The sequence below is a fragment of the Lithobates pipiens genome, unplaced genomic scaffold (genome assembly GCF_037356315.1).
Source record: "Lithobates pipiens isolate NorthernLeopardFrog02 unplaced genomic scaffold, aLitPip1_a1.2 Scaffold_19, whole genome shotgun sequence".
Lineage (NCBI taxonomy): Eukaryota > Metazoa > Chordata > Amphibia > Anura > Ranidae > Lithobates > Lithobates pipiens.
In genome coordinates this window covers 419,801,430-419,822,659 of record NW_027507764.1, presented here as the reverse complement: position 1 = coordinate 419,822,659, position 21,230 = coordinate 419,801,430, and the positions used below count along the sequence as shown (strand labels likewise).

At 40.3% G+C, this 21,230-nt stretch overlaps 1 protein-coding gene across 1 annotated transcript in view; it reads right to left on the bottom strand.

Annotated features, from left to right (window-relative positions):
- The window catches only part of GREB1L (GREB1 like retinoic acid receptor coactivator), a 192,644-nt gene that overhangs the window by 70,205 nt on the left and 101,209 nt on the right, over positions 1 to 21,230 (bottom strand). Inside the window, exons 5-13 of the mRNA XM_077492552.1 lie at positions 16,116 to 16,292; positions 13,318 to 13,494; positions 12,482 to 12,583; positions 9,436 to 9,567; positions 9,211 to 9,345; positions 7,246 to 7,365; positions 4,822 to 4,944; positions 2,432 to 2,617; positions 1,957 to 2,283 (exon numbers count right to left, since the gene is read on the bottom strand). Of these exons, the coding sequence (XP_077348678.1) occupies positions 1,957 to 2,283; positions 2,432 to 2,617; positions 4,822 to 4,944; positions 7,246 to 7,365; positions 9,211 to 9,345; positions 9,436 to 9,567; positions 12,482 to 12,583; positions 13,318 to 13,494; positions 16,116 to 16,292 (1,479 nt within the window). The remainder of the gene's footprint in view (positions 1 to 1,956; positions 2,284 to 2,431; positions 2,618 to 4,821; positions 4,945 to 7,245; positions 7,366 to 9,210; positions 9,346 to 9,435; positions 9,568 to 12,481; positions 12,584 to 13,317; positions 13,495 to 16,115; positions 16,293 to 21,230) is intronic.

Below are 21,230 nucleotides of genomic sequence, written 5' to 3'. Positions count from 1 at the left end.
CACAACGCACAGATTCCGAAAATACCGAAGATGAACGGCGCCTGCGCCGTGAGTCGAGGTTCTATCCCCACCATCCAAGTGGACAGAGTTGGAATATAAAAGAGCCGAGCACAGCGAGGCTGAGCCCGAAGCCCGCGAGGGGTCCTCTAATTTTCACAACCCTATGTCTGCTTGGATGGTGGAGCTACCACCTCCACTCACGGCGCAGGCGCCGTTCATCTTCTGAGATTTTCCGAAGCTTCTTCTGCCCTGTGCCATGCGCAGAACACCGGCTTCCTGCTGACAATGGAAGGGGTCAGGAGAGGACTTTCTGTCTGCACTTTTTGACACTGCTGAACTGACTAGCTGGGACTATGAGGGGACCTGTGTGCAGTCGTGATCTGGACACTGCTGATGATGTGATTGAAGGTCCTGGGGAGAAAGTGAGCAGAGTAGTCCGACACTCAGAGCAGGGGGAGGGGACAGGGATCACATTGAACAATTGTAGAGGGAGGACATGCTCCCCCAGGTCCTAAAGCTGTGTACACTGATCTTCAACATCTCTCCCTCTACAGAGATGTGGAGGGAGGGGAGAGCCATCCATAACACCATCCACAGTGCCTGTTCCATGTCTGCAGTCTCTCTGACCCTCTGCTTACCATGTCTGCAGTCTCTCTGGTCTTCTCCACTAGTAGGTCTGCAGTATCTCCTGTAGTGTTTTCTGCAGGGGGGCACCAAAATGCTTGTCCAGAGTCCAATATTTAAGACAACCCTGCATATCATGTATGGATCTGAATAAAATATGATCATTTACAAGGGGTGTATTTAGGGGTGATGTTTGGTGGGGCAACTGGTGGTGAGTAACTCTTAAGGCCTGGCTAGTAGCTCAAGACTTGAAATTTTGAGCCCTGCTATATATGATCTTTTGAGAGATATTTACTGTCTGGCAGGGACAAGCAAGTAGCATACGAATAGGTGCTGGACAGGCCAACTTTAAGATAAATGGATAAATCCCTTTAGGATTACATTTTTTTTATTTTTTTTTGTAAAAATGTAAAAGTTTAAAAAGGCCCCATGTATCCTGCCCTCCTCAACAGACTCTGATCAGCCTAAAGTGGTTTTAAAGACAGGCTTTTTTTTTTTACCTTACTGCATTCTATGCAGTAAGGTGAAAAACGTTCTGGGTTTAGGCCCCCCCAGCCTTATGCATGAGAGCAGTAGCTCTCCCGAGTCACTCTTCTCATTGACTCACACAGCAGCAGGAGCCAATGGCTGTCAATCACAGCCAGTGAGCCAATGAGGAGAGAGCAGAGGCAGGGCCAAGCCACGCTCTATATCCATTTACAGGAACGTGGCTCAAGAGTAAGCCTGCTCAAGCGCCCCTGTTCTGTCAAAACAGCGAACTCGTTGAAATCTCCAAACCGCGTCACCTCCTGTGACTCTCCAGCATCAGTAATTGGACATTTGGACAACTTGGCTATTTTGAAACACCGGTGGCATATACACTTGAGTGCATGACACATTGGCTGTTTTGATACAACAGCACCTAAGGAGGAAAAAAAGTTGTCGCCATGTTGTTGGTTACTAGCGGGCGGAATAACAATGTCCACTTGATACATAGTCTACCGCAGTGTATACACTACCGGTGTGTCAAGACAGCCAACTTGTCCAACTGTCCAATAATGATACTGGAGAGTCGCATGAAGTGACATGGTTGGCTGTTTCGACAGAACACCCCCATAGCAAGAAGCCAAGAAGCTGGGGGGGAGTGGCAACAGTAGACCCAAAAAGAAGAGGATCAGGGCTGCTCTGTGCAAAAAAAACATTGCACAGAGCAGGCAAGTATAACATGTTTGTTTAGAATCACTTTATATATACGATTTTAATCTGTATAAAAAATGACTGCATTGTATGGCTATATTTTGAGAGCCAATTGCTGGTTTAATCATTTTACAGTTTGCATATTCTGTTACTTACCAAGAGCAATAACACAAAACTCATTTCCTCGTGCCTTTGAGGAACAGATTGCTACTACATAGTCTGGAATCTTCTGCAAAGGTTTCATATCTCCTAAAGATCGAAGAGTCTCCGAGATTCCCTCTGCAAGAGAGTTTTGGGTAACAAGAACATGAACCGAATCCTGAGAAACACTGGCTGACAAACGAGCCAACCAAGGTAACTGAGCTGGTGTCACCGACATGGCAGGAGAAGTCATAGGCAAAGAACGTTCTTTATAGGTAAATTCCTGTAGAGCTTTCAGCACAATCTGCTCAAACACTTCCCGAATGGGTATTTGATCTGAACCTAAAAAAGGTAAAATTTACATATCAAAAAAGTAGCATTTAGTGGCAAAGTTTTCAAAAAGTAACATGCAAAATTTCTCGGGAGAAAAAAAAAATTAAAAAAGGAGAAGAAAAAATGTTGAAAATATTCAAAAACGATTTGTACTCACCAAGCTTCACAAGATATTGGATTGTCAGAAGAATGAGGTTTTCTACACTCAGGAATTGGCTGCTTGCCACTCCCATCTGATCCAGTTCCTTCTTTTCCAACTCCTGTAACTTGTAGCAATTCACCAACATTGGACTTACAACAATATCTCCGACATTCCCATAGAAATATGGCAAAGCACCATAGCCTAGAACAATATTCAGAAACAGAAAACAGCCCAAAGCCTTTATGTTAATAAAAGATAATAAAGAAATTAAGATTTATTGCTTTTTGCATAAATTGTGTCTGAAGATCCTGTACTAAACAGGGCAGTTGCAATAGTATAATCACTAAAAGTTCAAATTGTGCACATGCATGCAAAAAACAATACGAAGACACTCAGATTCATAAGAAAGCCTATTTTTAGTAAAGACATTTATATGGTGCTGTTTAAGTCAATCCAAGCCCTGCTTTCTGAATTCACACTGTTTAGAGTCAAAGCCCTGGAGAAGGACCATAAATAAAAACACTGGCAAATCACTTCTATTGCCATGACTTGTCTATTTTTGCATGTACTTTACTACAGTTTATGTACAGCAGCTCCATACAAAACTCTTTATATTATAAACCTTATCCAAGTTGATAAGTAAGCCCTTACACATTTCTGTGTTATATGTACCCAAATTACACATGTACCTCACCGTCAGGAAGTCAATCTTGGTTCCTTAATTTTTGTAGGGCCATGAACTAAATATGATGGAAATATGTACTGCACATAAGTATATGTGTATGCAGAAAAGCATGCACTAAGCTGGTAGCATTTTTTTTTGTAGCTTGCCTATCGTGGCTGTTAGGCGATTAAAAGTCACTAAAACGAATATCTTCTAATAGGTTGTGCATGGGAATTAAGTAAGGGAATCGGAGTAAAACTAGATGAAAAATACAAGTGAGTCAGATAAGTATATGGTAGCAATCATGTATCGGTTACCTTCTAGGGAATTCAACTTTAGCCGGACATGCACTGTTAAAATTTTGGCAGATTCCTGCTCAATTTCAGTCAAAAGTCAAGCGGTGGGTGGTCTGTAAGCAACACCCGGTTCAACAAAAGCTGATTTTTTTTTGGTTGACTTTTGCAAAAGTAGTCAGGTGGAAAATTGTTGATGGGACAGTCATTGCATCCAATCAGAAGCAGTGACTGTTTGAGTAATCAGCAGTCGCAGATCCTGCCAGCTGCTGGCAGGACAATAGTAGGCAGGGTGGATTACTTCAAATACAATTCAATCTAAAAAGGTGCATAGCTAACTTTAAAGAACCAAAACCAATTTTTTTTACACAGCAAAGAGTAGGGAATTAAAATAACTTGTGCTCAGATAACTGTCACAGGAGCAAGTCTTCCCATTTGGGAGTTCCTCGATATTCCTGTTGGTGACAACTCAAAATGTTGACTCTCTCATCACTTTCAGTTTTAGTGACAATGGTGATTCTGGCTTTAAACCCTTAACCACTTGCTGTCTGCGCTATAGCCAAAAGACGGCCACAGCGCGGACCTGGCTTATCTGCAAGGGGCATCCTTCCCAAAGAAGAAGAAGAGGCAATTATGCCTCATCTGTGCCCACCAGTACCTCCTGCCAGTGCCACCTATCAATGCCCACCAGTGGTGCCAATCAATGCCACCTAGCAGTGCTGCCTATCAGAGTAACAGATCAGTGCCCATTTATTGCCACCCATCGGTGCCCATGACTGCCACCCATCGGTGCCCTCATCAGTGTAGGAAAAAAAATTACCTGTTTGCAAAATGTTATAACTAAATATAAATTTTATTTTTTTAAATTCGGTCTTTTTAAATTTTAACAAAAAATAAAAACCACAGAGGTGATCAAATACCACCTGTATGTTTTTTTTGCCTAAGGTTCCACTTTAATATACAAGTAAAAAAAATCAACTTAATATAAATAATGCTACCATTTGAAGAAAAAAACTAAAACTTCAAAATATACCCTTGCTGAATATACAATATATTTGCTTTAAATGTGAAGATGGCATATTATTTTATTAGGTAAAAAGAGTTCCTGTCCATATAGTTCTCTCTACTTCCAACATAGATGTAATGGACTATGTCACTTATGCTTGGCTTGGTTCTAGTACTTGTATGCATACTTAGCTGAAGAGTGCTGGACAATCAGTCTTTCCCTGATTGAGAAGGACTATCTGGGAGAGTGACCATACATTTTTTTCATTTTCAACACTAAAATCTTCAGGTTTATTGAACATATTTTATAGTGTTAACTACATTGGTTAGCATAGTGGAAAGTACTGTACATTGAAAGAGTTCTTTAATGTGTTGCATTATTATTCTACAGGGTGGGGGGGTAATATAATAGGCACCAGCATTTTAATAATTGCAATGCTCACCTATCAAAATAACAGGCCTCACTCCAGAATTATTCAACAGGTTTTCTGGCACAATTACAGTTTCTCCTGCTGGGATCGGCTGTGGCTGGAAAACTCCTCCCAAAACTGGCGGCGGCACAGTGACTAGAACATGCAACAGAATAATAAAATGATCAAATTAGAAAGCAAAATATCGATCTGCAGACTTTGTATACAAGCACATGGAAAATTGTTTCTCTGGTGTACACTGCATCTTTCACAAAGTAGCCCACAGTACCTTTAGACAAATCTTATTTATTCACACCAACTGTGTTGCGCTGCACTGATCAGCATTGATCGAATGAATGATCCCTTAAAATACTCCAACATCTTATTACGTAACTGAGATGAAACCAATGACTTGCTGACATCATTAAATGATACATAAATGATTCCCAAGCTTAATCCAGGGATGAAGCCTGCACCTTCATCAGACAAGAATGCAAAGAGGGTGACGCCACTTTGTCTGTTATAGTTAAGGAATACCATGGTGTCCTCTTTCTGCACCCAGCCTGTTGACTGGACAGAGAAGGAGCAGCAGTAGACTGATGAGGTCATCGCTATTTTTTAATCAGCTTGTTTTTTTATTGGCACATTAGCATGCAGCTCACACCTGCTGGCTCCCCCATAATTATGGGAGAAGACTAAAGTGGATACAAGTCAAGTACTAAGGCGATTTGTAAATAAAAATAAATGGAGTTATTTTAAAGGTATGTAAAACTGAATTAAAATGTAGCATTCTGGAGTTTTACATTTAAAGGAAACTTGTTTTGAGAGAAATTTGCAGGCTGTTGTGGTTGATCTCACTTCCAGAAAAAGCTAGTTGACCACCATGCTGCTTTGAGTCAATGATCCAAAAAAAGTACGCCTATCTGGAAGTCTAAATTCACTAGTTACATACTCACAAATAAATGTAATATATTGCTATTCTTCCTTCATTTTAACCTAGTAATCCTGCAAATAACACACTTTCTCTCCCTTGTTGGCAATGTTTACTTCTCCACGTTATCTATGGAGAGAGCCATGGTTGTCACCCAGGCTGGACTTCAAACATGTCTGCCTTTGTAAAGCTAGGATATAGGAGTTAATAAAATGAGTTAACAAATGAAAGACATTTGTTTGTGCCTCCTGCTCATCTGAGGGGAAGAGACAAAGACACTCCATTTGAGGCAAGATAAACAGGCATTTTCGGTACTTGCCAAAAATCTTCGCCTGAAAAGGGAAAGCTAATGAGAACTAAAATGTAATATATTTTAACTACTGCAAAACTGGTAAGCCGATCTATATCAGGTTGTTTATGGTTTTAGTCATCCTTTAGGCTGGGTTCACACCTATGCGAAATGGTTCCCGCTTACACCGCAGCTAATTCGCACGACATTTTAAAATACATTCATTTGAACAAGGTTGGTTCACGTATGTGCGTTGCATTCGCACTCTGTGTGTTTTCTGGGCATTGCAGTGTGAATTGCAAGCACATTATCTTCTATGGGAAGGCATCTGGTTCGCAGATGCATTTGTGAACAGGATAAAATCCTTAACTGATCCTGATGTATACCCAGGGGCGGACTGACAACTCATGGGGCCCCCGGGCAATAGGAGATTATGGGGCCCCCAGGCAATCAGAGAGTATGGGGCCATACAGTATACAATCACACAGTATACACAGACATGTTTCTATTGGCTGAGAAGGTACTGGATAGGTGGGGCAGCTATAATCTCAGGATTTTTAGACCAAAAGGATGTCGGTAAGGGACTTTTCAGAGACAGATGTAAAAAAAAAAAAAAACACACAAATTTTTACATACTGTCCCTGGTTTTACTGAGGCTGGCAACCCTGATGGGGCCCCCTAGTGGCATGGGGCCCTCGGGCAGTGCCCGAGTGGCTCAATGGTCAGTCCGCCCCTGTGTATAACTGACCCTGATCAAAAACGGGACGTGAAACGCTGAACAACTACTTTGTCAATTCGCTGTAAAAACTTAGCTTCAATTCGCACTGCACACGTGTGAACCCAGCCTTAGGGTCAAATTGTAAACTGACTGACCATTGTGCAGCCCAGGGATCACACCACGACAGCCTTAACCTTATTTTGGTCAGGTAAGAAGACATAATAGTCGGGAACAGTATAACATTTATCAGCATACAGTATATATGCATAGCAGAAGAATCTGGGTAGAAAAGTGGAAAATATGTTGCAGATATCTAAAAACGTTCAGTGGTATAATAGCAAATCTGATTAGTTGGTAAAGGCAACATGCTTAGATACAGATATCAAACAATAGCTGTCTATGTGTGAACAACCCAGCCACTGAATTGTCTAACAGAGTCTACTAAAGGTCTACAGATGCTAAAAACATATAGAATTTGCAAAGCACAAGTAACAAGCGTTCTTAGATTTTACTCTGTACCTGGTCTTGTTATAGGGCGCATAGGAGGTGCAGGGAAGGCCAAAACAGGTGTCTGAAGTGGTGAACTTGGAGGCCATCCCCGGTGTCTTTTCTTGGGCGGTCCAGAAAATGTAATTACTGCTGGAATGCAAAAAAAAAGCCTCTCTTTTAAGTCACAATGTTAAATAGACCACATCTTCTAAAGTACAGTAAATATCTAATATTTTATTATGACAGCTTCAATAAGAACATGAAATGTCTAACGTCGATGTGCGATATCCCAACTGAGAAGATCGAGAAGGACAGAAAACTAATATATGCTTGACAATTAAACAGTAAAATGAGGAAGCATGCTAAATGGTATGTACACAACTTATGGTACTCTAAAGCCTAATACACACGATCCAATTGTTGGCAGGAGATTGTCTGTTGACAGACTGTCATAAAAACTGACCGTTCGTACGCTCCTTTTGACAATTGTTGTCCAACTTTCGGCCAACAAATGTTGGATGACATGCTAGTAGATTTTCTGTGGACAACGGTTGGTTGTCAGATTTTCTGATGGTCAGTACACAAATCCGTCACACAAAAGTCGAAAGTACAAACACACATGCTCAGAATCGATGCTCACCAAACATGAAATTAGCAGAAGGGGCCCAGAGTGGCGCTCAAGAGCTGAAATTCCTCTTAGTACATCACTAGGTTCGTGTTTGTTGCATGAAAATTGTGTACTGTTAATATGCAAGACAAGACCCAGGCACACGCCCTTAAGACACAAATCTGATGCTTGGTTGGCCAACAATTGGATCGTGTGCACGAGGCTTAAGACCCCATACACACTATTCAACTTTTGTTGTCTGATTTCCTTTAGCTTTACCAAATCCATGCAGTGCAAAGGCCTGTATACAAAGTGAAACTCTTAAGGTTTGACCTCATATTATATGGTTTTGGTAAATATGAAGGACATCACTTTTGGTTTACTTGGAAACCATTGGTTCCAGTTTTTAAAAATCTAAAGCATTCAAAAAGATTGAACTTCGGGTTTTGAATGCTTTTAAGTGCAGAGAAGGGATCTGGCCCCCAGATCTGTCCATAAAGAGTACCTGTCTCGTGCCCATTTCTGTCACAAGGATGTTCACATTCTTTGTGACAGCAATAAATGTGATAAAAAAAATGTATATATATATATATATATATATATATATATATATATATATATATATATATATATATATATATATATATATATATATATATATATATATATATATATATATATATATATATATATATATATATATATATATATATATATATAAAAAACTAAAAACAACAATGTAAAAATAAAAATGCATATTTAAAATATTTAACAAATTTAATAAAAACTAAATAAAATGCTGCTGAGTGATCATCCCACACATGTGAGGTATAACTGCAAATGTCAGTTCATGGCAATAATTCTATATATGGCACTTGGGACGAATCACGTCTCAGGGTTTGATGAGGAAGCTGCAGCTGTTAACTATGAATGGCTGCAGCTTCCCCATCACACTCAAAGACCAGAATGGTATACCACGGCAGGTCTTGTCTAGGGCAGCACAAAACCAAATACACCACTGTGTTATACTACTTCTATGTACTCTGGGATGGAGACAAGAATATATTTTTTATAGCTTGGAATTGTATTCTGTTTCAATGGCATGTCGTATATGCTTTAGTTACCCTGTTTATATGTTCAATAAAAAAAAAAGCAGTATAATAAAAAAAAAATTAAAAAAAGGAAAGAAGATATCCCTTAACCAACCCCTTACATTAGGTCTTGTTTAATTTTAAAATGCTTGGACAAGCAAATCATACTTTCTGTCCAGCTTTTTACAAGTCCATCAAAATAAAGGGAACACCGATTATGAAGAGTCACCGACACTGCATGAATCATGGGGCATTTAAGACCTCAAATCCATCATTTAAGTGTGGGTAGTTCCATACCATTTTCTCCACTAATGCTGCCAGGACTTGAGGACGTTGACTGAGAAAAAGTCTGAGAAGGTGCAGGAGTTAGCAAAGTACCCCTTGCTACACTTGTGGTTCCATTGGTTTCTGGTGATTGAAATAAAATAGGTGCTGGAAGAAAAAGGATCCAGATATAAAATATTTGAATATACTGTATTATTTTCACAATGAACACACTGTATGAAAACTTAGCTTACTTACCAGGATAGGTCTTTCCCAAGGGGTGCACTGGTAGTGGCAAAGGCTTAATGATGCTCTTATTTCGGGACAGATCCTGAGGGGTACTTGAATGAAGAGCGGCAGGAGCTTTGGCAAAGGCTAAAGACTGTATGTCTGAAGATATAAAATATGCAAACACATTATTATAAACATATTAAGAGCTCTTGTACACTACAGCTTCTAAAAACTTTTATTTAGGAGCTTTTGCCCTTTTTTTGCCAAAGCGCCTCAACTCAATGCCATAAAAGGTTATGTGTCCATACACACACAGGCTTTTACAAGAGTTTAGAAGCTGCTGCAGTTAGGGAAGGATCAACCTCCTTCTCCTGAGTGTGGAAGGATCGCGTTCAGGATAGGACTGTTTTGATTGCAAAACGCGGCAAAGTCACAGTGAAATTGTGGCACGATTTTGCCGTGGGCAGTGGTCAACCTAGTCTGTGTGTACATGAGCCCTAAGGCTTCATGTACATTAGCAGCTCCTAAAATCTTGTTTAGGAGCTTTTGGTGAATTATTCTCCAAAACTCCTAAAGCCCTCAAAAAAAAATATACACCAGAGTTTAGGAGCTGCTGCAGTTAGGTGAGGTTCAACCTCCCTCTCCTGAATGACTAAGAATCTCGTTCAGGAAAGGAACCTTTTGAACACCTGTTGTAGAAATCTTGAGAAATCTGAAATTAAAGTAGAACTATAGGCAAAACCTATAACCCCTGTCAGGTTTTTTTTTGCAATCTATGTCTCATTGGGGAAATTTCCCTTCACTTCCTGTCCAATAACCAAAACAGGAAGTGGGAGGAAATCTTGAGGCTCGAAAAAAAAAAAAAAAAATCAGGAAGTTCAAATACCTTGCAAATGACCCCTTTTTGAAAAGTAGACAGTCCAAGGTATTTAGTAGGAGGCATAGTGAGTTTTTGAAGTTATAATTTGTTCCACAATTTTAGGGGAAAATGTATTATTCCCCCCCCCACACACACACACACAATTGTTATAACAACAAGTTATATCCCACACACAGCATATGCAAACTTCCAAATACACCCCAAAATACCATTCTGCTACTCCTCCAGAGTATGGCGATAGCACATGTGCGAGACTTTTACACAGCCTGGCCACATACAGAGGTTCAGCATTGAAGTAGTACCTTCAGGCATTCATTCTCACCGATCATACTTTTAAGGTCCTGGAGCACCAGGACAGTGGAATTATCCCATTTTGGAATGAAAACACCCCAAGGTATATTCTATGAGGATGGGCTGCTGACAGGTCTTCTTCATTACTGGGGGGGCAATCAGTTTGTGCTGGTGTGCACTGTAAGCGGCAACGAGCTGTTAACGCAATCTCCTACTCACACACCATCTGTGAATGAGAAGGAGAACCCAGTAACAGCTCGCTACCGTGGTTTGTTTACATCCTGTAAAGGACTGACTGGACACAGCTGATCACATGATAAAGAGCAAATTAAATTGGCTCTTTACTGCGATTGGGGATGGGCTGTGTTAGGGTGACAAGCCTCGTCCCTGATCGCCGCTCTAAGCGCCCATGAGCACCATGCACAAGGACCGTGCATGTGACCGGACACAGTCGGTCACGTAGTAAAGAGCCATATTTAGTGCCTCTTTACACTGATGTGGGATGGGCTGTGTCCCAAGGGGACAACGTCATATAATGCCCGCTCAGAATGGGAACGTGTTCCTGCTGGCATCATTTTACTATGGCCCAGTATGGAAGTAGTTACATTTTAATGTGCCATTATAGACTGGAGATACAATTGAGTTGCCAAGAAAAAAAAAAGGCCAGCAGAGGGTGCCAAAGAGATAGTGTGAATGAGTGCAATGTATGAAACTGCATAGGAAAGGGAAAGGATTGATGGGAGCCTGTGTCTCTCAGCCAATACGGCTTGCCTAGTCGAGGGGGCTGGAGGTTTGAGAGACAGGTGGAGCTCTGAGGAAAGCAGAAGTTCAGGTGGGTAAACATCCCTCCCTTACAATTTCATTCCATTTTAGTTTGTTGCAGAAAATTGGAATCGATATTCCTCATAGTTTGTCAACTGACTTAACTCAAAATGTATTTTAGTTTAGGTTTTGTCACTGAGAAAATGCAGAGGACGAAACTATGACAAATATTTTCATGGAGTGAATGGTGCATTTTGCTGCAGTGTCCAACAATAGTAAGCCAGCATTGATGGATTGCAATTGCCCTGAAATCATTTTTTCATTGCAGCAATGTTCTGGTGAAACCTTTCATCGTGGTCATCACCGACTGCACCTAGATTTTCAGGGGGGAAAATTCCAAGTAATGCAATAAATCTTCAGTGCCAGGTTGCATTTCATGGTCTTGTATGCTTAAAAAGTTTGGCAACCAGCTGAATGTAGTTTAGTCCACCATAGTTGTCAGGAAAATTCTCAATGATCTCAATCTTGACAACAATTAAGGAAACATCTTCCTCAAATTAACGAAAACCATCACCGTCCCTGTTCATCTCTTCCATGCAATTTCTCAGTGGTTCATGTGCTACATTTTTCCCACTTCTAACCAAAATTCTCTAAGAGTGGTCATTTCATTTTAATATAATACATGGCTGTCCCATTCACATGTGTAAAAACAATACTTGATAGCGTTAACTGAGCTGCAATCCAAGCAGAAGAGCCACTGCTTTTAGATATCCGCAGTTGTTCCAGGTGTACGTCAACAACAGTTCTATGAGTTTACTTCATGTGTTCTGCATAGCCAATAGGTATTTCAAAAACAGAAGACTTCTATAAAATGATAGGCGATAAGTTAATTTGCAGGTTATTTTGCCATTAGCAGCCAAAAATCTATAAGATATATGAAAATGTGTTCAATAAGCAAAATCTGTTTCCCAGTGAAGTGTGTGTATGGCCACCACAAAAGAGGGTTAATCGGCAATAACAGTAAGGGAATTCCTCTGCCTTACAAAACACTTCATCGAAGGTTATATTAGGCCTAGGATTGAAGTGAAGTGATCCATAATGATAATTAGTTTACAAAGATCTCATTATCTTTTAGTTTACCTGAAGGAGAGAATCTGGACTTGTATCCATTACTGCTTCCGTTCTCTGAGAGGGGAGTGATTGGCTTGACAACTGGAGCAGGAAATGGTCGACTTCGAGGTTCTACATAACAAATATTCATATATGTATATTTTTAAAGTGACAAAATTGCTAAAATCACATACATTTTTGACAGATTATAACATTTTAAATACACCAAAAACAATATTATTAGCTTGAAAAGAGTAGTGAAGGGACAGAAGCACTTTAGAATTTTTGGCTAACTAGGACAGGGAACGGAGGAAAATCATTCCAACAGAGATACAAATATTATCAAAAGCACCCTTTTAATAGAGTGCAAAATAAATAAAACCTCAGTCATATTTTTACTGCTTACAGATTATCCCTCACTTCTATTCATTGTGACTCTCTGCTTCCCCAAGTGTGGGGAAAAACTACCATAGCAATAAAGCAAAGTCTAACCCCTAAGCTTCATACACACTATTAGAAAACAAGAAAAATAAAATGAAATTCGCTTTCGACATGAGCGTAAAATAATCTGATCATTTGTACACAGTGGCCATGCAAAATTTTCTGAAGGGACAAAACATTTTTATCCTCGTACAATACCAAATCAGCCGATTTTCACTTAATCAGTAAAATTTTTGTCCAAAAATACAACACAAATACATCACAGAACGTGCAATTTTTTTTTCAGTAACCTAATCTCATTCAATATGTTGACTAGCATGCAAAAAAAAAAAAAAAACCCAAAAACAGACGGGCGATCACTCATCCGATAAACTTATCATGTCTACTAGGCTTTAACCATGATCTATAACAAACATTGGACTTACCTTTCCAGCATATAAGTGGTCCTTTACAGAGTAACCCCTGGGAGTTCCTCACTAGGTAACATTTTAAGTGCTTTTGCTTCTTTGGTTGAGTTGTAAGTTTCAGGTTTATGTGGTTTGAAAACTCTGTAAAATACCTGAACCCCCGTTCTCCACATCCAACACAATTTCCGGAGAAACCTTTAAAAAAAACACATACATATGTAATAAACATCTCCCAGAAAACATGCAACTACTTTATATTTATTTTGGAACTGGTTAAAAATATAATGAACAGCTGAAATAAAAAAAATAAAAAAAGAAGGGGAAGATAGAGAACCTAGAAAGACTCAGTAATCCAAAAAGGTTTTTAACTATAGCCATAGCAAACCAGAGGCTCAGTATAATTTGGCTACATTTCAAGTCATTCATGCAACAAAAACATTGACAAATCATTAATTTTAGGAGACTGCAATGACATTTGTATGGTGAAATGTGAAAAAGTATTAGGTCAATCTAGAGAGACCGACTTTGAAACTGCAATTATACTTGCCTCTGTAGGTTATTGCTACCTAGGTTGCAAAGCCATTTGTCAAAATCCAATTGGCTGGGCCCACACATGTACACCGCAATCTCATTCACTCACAAGAATTAGAATGCATCATAGGACCCCATATTGAAGATTTTGACAATTGGTTGTGCAAGCTAGCCACTAATAGGTTGTGGAGTTGGGGAAAAGGTGAGCATAGGGCAGGAGAGAGATTAGTGTCTTGTTACAATATAAGTGTAGGTCTCCAATTTTAAAATGAAATGCCTTGCCTACCTGTAGGCACCTCAAGTTATGTTATTATCTTTGTTGGTCTCCATGATCCTGGCAACAGTGGGCCAAACCTACCGCCCTGGAGCTAAGCACCATGCACCTTTGCCATTCTAAACTGTATCACAGAAATGTGTAATAGAACCATAATGGCTATTGTGGTCAATACCTACAGTTTTCTTTTCTCAAGGTTTTAGGCTCCATGCACACTGAAGCTCAAAAAAGCTTTTTCTGGACGCCAGATTGCTGGCAGAAAATGCTGGTTGTAAAACATGCTTTTAACAGCGTTTTGTACTAGCGTTTATGAGCGTTTTATAGCGTTATCGTTTATGGGCATTATTAATAAAAATACACAGAGGACACTCCAAAAATCCCACAGTGCATTCCAAACTCCCACAATGCATTGAAAAAAATAGAACGTCGAACGCTTATTACTGTGTGTTTATGAGCTTTTATCAGCGTTTGTCTTTTTTTGGCGGTGAAAAACGGCACTTTGAACGCAAATTATTATTATTCAGGATTTATATAGCGCCAACAGTTTGCGCAGCGCTTTACAATATGAGGGCAGACAGTACACTTACAATACAAATCAATACAGGAGGGATCAGAGGGCCCTGCTCGTTAGAGCTTACAATCTAGAAGGGAGGGTCAAGTTGAAACAAAAGGTATTAACTGTGGGGGGGATGAGCTGATGGAGAAAATGAAAATACAGTTAGGTGTGGGTGGGGTAGGCTTCTCTGAAGAGAAGTGTTTTCAGGGATCGTCTAAAAGCTAATAAAGTAGGAGATAGGCGGACAGATTGGGGTAGGGCATTCCATAGGATTGGGGAGGCGAGTATGGGAGGAGGTGATGAGGGAGCTAGAGAGCAGGAGGTCTTGAGAGGAACGAAGAGGACGATTAGGTTGGTATTTAGAGACTAAGCTAGTGATGTAGCTGGGGGCAGAGTTGTGGATGGCTTTGTATGTAATTGTTAGTATTTTGAATTTAATTCTTTGGCTGAGTGGAAGCCAGTGGAGGGATTGACAGAGAGGAGTAGCAGACACCGAGCGATTGGTAAGGTGGATGAGTCTGGCAGCGGCATTCATAATGGATTGAAGAGGTGATAGACTATGTAGAGGTAAGCCAATGAGAAGGGAGTTGCAGTAGTCGAGGCGAGAGATGACCAGCGAGTGAATTAAGAGCTTTGTTGTCTCATTGGTTAGAAACGGGCGTATTTTGGAGATGTTGCGGAGGTTGAGGCGGCAGGATTTGGACAGTGATTGGATGTGTTGCTTGAAGGAGAGTTCAGAGTCCAGGACTACACCTAGAACCTTGGCATGAGGGGATGGGCTTATGGTTGTGCCATCAATTTTGACAGTGAGATCAGGGGGAAGGGGCATATGGGGGAGGAAAAATTATAAGTTCGGTTTTGGATAGATTGATTTTGAGGAAGTGGTGTGACATCCAGACTGATATATCTGATAGTAAATTAGTGATACGTGAGGAGACAGAGGGAGTGAGCTGAGGGGTAGAGAAATAGATTTGGGTGTCGTCAGCATAGAAGTGGTATTGGAAGCCGTGGGAGGCTATCAGTTGACCCAGGGAGGAGGTTTAGATTGAAAATAGGAGTGGTCCAAGAACAGAACCTTGGGGGACCCCAACAGAGAAAGGAAGAGGAGAGGAGGAAGTAGAGTTGTAAGAAACGCTAAAGGTGCGGTTGGATAAGTAGGAAGAGTACCATCGTAGAGTACAGTCACGGAGACCATCTGGCGTTCAGAAAAAAGCCCATAAACTCCACTGCTCATTAAAGCTAAAAAACATCCATGTATGGACACAAATGCTAGGGGGTGTTTTTCAATGTTTTCTCAGTGGATAAAACATGGAGACATGGATGGGTGGTCAAGTTTGCTTTGAATTTGAAAAATGAATGAAATAGCGTTTTTTTGGTACTCAGATGCAGTGTAGTTTTGCTGTAAGTGCAAGTGATAATGTCACACCGTAGTAATTGGACCTCAGCAATACTTACCTAAAAGTGCATTTTTGCCATCATCATCAGGAAGAAATCTTTTATCTACTGCACAGACAAGTATGTGATCGGGGAGAGATGGGTTCTTCACTCCAACTAAAAGAAATCCTGTCGGAACCTCCACCTGTTCTTTGCAGAGTGACATCAATCGCAAATCTTTCCCTGCTTGGCAGAACCCTGAAATTCATCAGCGAAAAACATTAAGGCAAGTTCCATCAATGAGTTTTATTAAAGTGTATAACTGGGCAAAAAAAATTAAAAATTCAGTTCATCACTACAAAATATGCTTTAAAAAAAAGAGAGCTATAGCAGATATAGATAGAGGTAGAGAGAGCTACATATTACATATCTCTCTCTCTCTCAACAAAAAAATCCAATGTGCTCCTACATTCCTGTTTAAACTGACAGCATAGTGCATCCACTGTACTAAAAATTCTCAACAGTGACGCAACTCTATCATGTTTCGCACTGGACTACAGAGAACCCGTTTCCTTAATTCCACAATGTACTGGGAAATTGTTCTGTGGTAAAGAAAGGAAGAGCTCAGGCAAGACTGACAACACTACTAAAAGCAGAACTCCAGCTTTTACTCCCCAAAACAGATGCACTGTGCAACGTAAATGAATCCCAACCCCAGTGTCTTTATCTGCAGCTTACCTACTTAAGCTGTAAAAGGCAGGTTTCTGGGTCTCTTCCTTTACCAGTCCTGATACTACGGGCCCCATCATGATTTATGCCTCTGTAGTTTCAGGGAGGGTTCAGGCTCTGGGAGGGTGTGATCTGTGAGGCAGGACGCGGGAGGTTTGGACTATTCCTGTAGGTGTGACTGAGTGGGAATGAATGCTAATTGGCATGTATTTGATCCCACCTACCATCAGACCTGTGAAGGAAGTTACAGTGCCCTGAAATAGTCTTTATATACCTTGATTTTTTCCACATTTTGTCACATTACAAACAAAAACGCAAATGTATTTTATTGGGATTTTATATGATAGACCAACAACAAAGTGGCCCATAAATTAGGTGAAAGAAAAAAGATAAATGGTTTTCAAATAAATATCTGAAAAGTGTGGCATGCATTTATATTCAGCCGCCCTGAATCAATACTTTGTAGAACCACCTTTCGCTGCAATTATAGCTGCAAGTCTTTTTGGGGATATGTCTACCAGCTTTGCACATCTAGAGTGACACTTTAGCAGACAGGATTTCTTCTAAGATTGCCCTGTATTTGGCTCCATCCATCTTCCCATCAACTCTGACCAACTTCGCTGTCACTGCTGAAGAAAAGCATCCCCACAACATGATGCTGCCACCATCATGTTTCATGGTGAGGATGGCGTGTTCAGGTTGATGTGCAGTGTTAGTTTTCCGACACACATAGTGTTTTGCTTTTAGGACAAAAAGTTACAATTTTAGTCTCATCTGACAGAGCACCTTCTTTCACATGTTTGCTGTGTCCACCACATGGCTTCTTGCAAACGGGAATTCTTATGGCGTTCTTTCATTTTTTTTTCTTGTCACTCTTCCATAAAGGCCAGATTTGTTGTATGGACAACTATTAGTTGTCCTGTGGACAGTCTCTTACAGCTCCTCCAGAGTTACATGGGCCTCTTAACTGCTTCCCTGATTAATGCTCTGCTTGCCCGGTCTGTCAGTTTGGGTGGACAGCCATGTCTTGGAAGGTTTGCAGTGCCCTAATCGTTTCATTTTCAGATGATGGATTGAACAGTGCTCCGTGAAATGTTCAAAGCTTGGGATATTTTTTTTTTTTTTTTTTAATATAACCTAATCCTGCTTTAAACGTCTCCACAATTTTAACCCTGACCCGCCTGGAGTGTTCCTTGGCCTTCATGATGTGGTTTGTTCACCAAGTTTCTTTAACAAACCTCTGAGGGCTTCACAGAACAGCTGTATTGATACTGAGATTGAATTACACACAGGTGTGCTCTGTTTACTAATTAGGTGACTTCTGATGGCAATTGGTTCCACTAGATTTTGGTATCAGAGTAAAGGAGGCGGAATACAAAATGCACGCCACACTTTTCACAGATTTGTAAAAAATGGTGGAAACCATTCATTTTCCTTTCACTTCACAATTATGTGTGACTTTGTTTTAGTCCATCACATAAAATCCCAATAAAATACATTGTTTTTGGTTGTAACATGACAAAATTTGGAAAACGTCAAGGGATTATCAATTATATTACACACAGGTGTACTCCATTTACCCCTTAGGTGACTTCTGAAGGTAATTGGTCCCACTAGATTTTAGTTAGGGGTATCAGAGTAAAAGGGGGCCAAACGCAAATGCACACCACACTTTTCAGATATTTGTGAATAAAGTTAAAAACCATTTTCCTTCCAATTTGTATTGGTCTATAACGATCACATAAAATCCCAATAAAATACATTTACGTTTTGGTTGTAACATGACAAAATGTAGAAAATCTCAAGAGGTATGAATATTTTTTCAAGGCACTGTAAATCATTTGCACAGACTGAAAGAATACAGAGGGGTGTGTTCTAGGCTAGAGATGGTGCAGGAAGTGGCTGGAAGGTACTCCGTCTACATTCAGACGTCACAGGATACAAAGCCACATAAACTCAGAACATCAGAGGATCTGCAGACATCAGAGCGACATGGCACAGGAGGTATTGATCTATGCTGGGAGTGATGATTCCATTCAGTTCTAGTGAATAGAAAGTTGGAGTTCAGCTTTAAGATTTCATGGCTACAGAGGCAGAGCTGTCGAGTCAAACAACTCACTGGATTTCTGTCAGAATCAACAGGGATTTTACTGTACGAGGAATTGTTAGACAAAATAAAAATTTAAAATAATAAATGACTGAAAGGGTTTTTTTTTTTAATGCCCACTCAAACTTTAAAAAATGAAGTAACCAGAGAATAACATGCAAGAAAGGGCTATAATATAGTTAATCTTATTATAATAAATATAAACCCAAATCACAATTTCATAATCTTTAAAATGTGTTAAAGTGGTTCCAACATCTAGATATTTTTTTATCAATTCGTGCATTAGGGTAAAAAATGTTCTGGCATCAGTATACAAAACACAGTTGTATAGCACAATCTGTAGAGTAGGCAAAAGATGACCAAGCAGCGTAATCTAATCAAATATATTAATGAAAAATGGTAAGAAATGATCCAAATGAAAAAACCAATACCTTCCAAAAAGATTAGATATAATAAGGAATATAGTTCCTATGAACGCTGTAGATTTAATGTGACGATGAAATAAATAACGGCTAACAAGCTTACATCTGATATATCCAACAATCTTGAAAGGGAGTCATTACAAATACAATGATGGATGATAAGAGTTGAAACACGATGAAATAATAGTCACAGACAAGAATTGTGACATGAATTGCTCGAATAAATGATTGTCCGTATGCGTTCAGATTGATAAGAGATGGAAAAGGTAGCTGGTAAATGGCATATAGCTATTAAAGCACATTGCTAGTTAGTGCTCCTAAGTAACGAATGTGTGAAACACAATGGTTCCTGTAGATTAGCTTTCCAGGCCAGTAATGAATGAGCCCCACTGTCTGTCAATGGACACAGCAGTAGGGCTCGGGAGCGAACATGCACAAGTGCCCCCCATGGGAAGCAGCTTCCTATGAAAGTACTGGGCAGAGGAGGAGCACAGCCGGGGGGACACAAGAAGAGGCGATTTGAGGTCGCTCTGTGTAATTCCATTGCACAGAGCAGTTAAGTAGGAGATGTTAGGCTTTTTTTTTTTTTATTTATTTAAGTGCCTTTACAGCCACTTTAATATAATTAGTTATTTTCAATCAAAATCTTCAGTTTTCAGGAAATATCAGGTGATCTACCAAGGTCGTCCTCATTTAGTAATTTTTTGTCATTGTCTCCAATGCTCTTGTGTTATTACACAGTCACAAACAACCTTGGTTGGAACTGTAAGCGGCTAGGTAAACACATCATCCTGGAATAATTCACTGTTATAATCAGAAAGCTGGGCCTGAGCAATGATGTGCAGTCGACCATGGAGGGTGTGCATCTGACCAGGGAGAGAATGCAAGAGGCTGGAGAAGATCCGTAGCACCGAGATGAGAAAAAGGTAAAAACAGTATTTTATGAAGGAAAAAAAAAAGGGGGGGGGGGGGGGATTTTGTATATTACACAATGTTTAAAGGTCTACTTAAATAAGATAAGGTATATTACCCATACGTAAAAAGGAACTTGCTGGCTTTAAGTAAAACCAACATTTTTACCTACTATTGTGAGCAACATGGAGTTTAACACCTGACATCCTGCTAGCGCGGTTTCTAGCCTCTCAATTCATGCAGACAACATAGTTGTATATAGCAAAAGAAGGAAATCTCCAACTGCACTATGAAAGCAGAGTTATCTGGTTCAAACTAGCTCAGCAGGAAGACAACTTACATGGGTCCTAATTTGAGCTTCTGCTTGGAACTGCTGGGGTTGGCGGGCTTTGGTGTATCTGCCGTTTGGTCTGTGGAGCCATTAAAGTGGGTTTCCCCTTTGGAAAAATTCTTCACTGGAATTATAATTTGAAATGGCAGGTAGAATGTGGTTAATTCTGTAGCACTAACCCCCGAAGGAGGTGCTGGTTATTTTTGGGCTTACCGTTACCCTCCATTCTCCTTGTTGCACGTATAGGGGATGTCCCGTGGTAGATGGCCCAGTAACTTGAGACGGACAATAGATTCACTTGAATGGATTTAATTTGCAAAACTCAGACAATTGAACAGTCTTTCAACTTGGCATCAGAGGGTTGGAAGGGAAACGCAGGTACTCCAATGCCGTGTACACACATAGCAGACTATCCGGCGGACTTTCCGGACGAGCTACTTGCCCACACACGGCACTTATTCAGCGGACTAATACGGCATACTAAATCCGCCAGACTATCCACGGTACTTTTGAAATGAACGGACTCACCCACACACACACAGGTAGAGCGGGGCCAGCGAAGGAGGCGTCGCTGGCCCCGTCAACTGGTATGGACTTAGAGGGGAACCCCTACGCCGAAAGATCGGCGTGGGGGTCACCCACCAGGTCCATATCAGACCCTTATCCGAGCACGCTACCCAGCCGGCCAGGAAAGG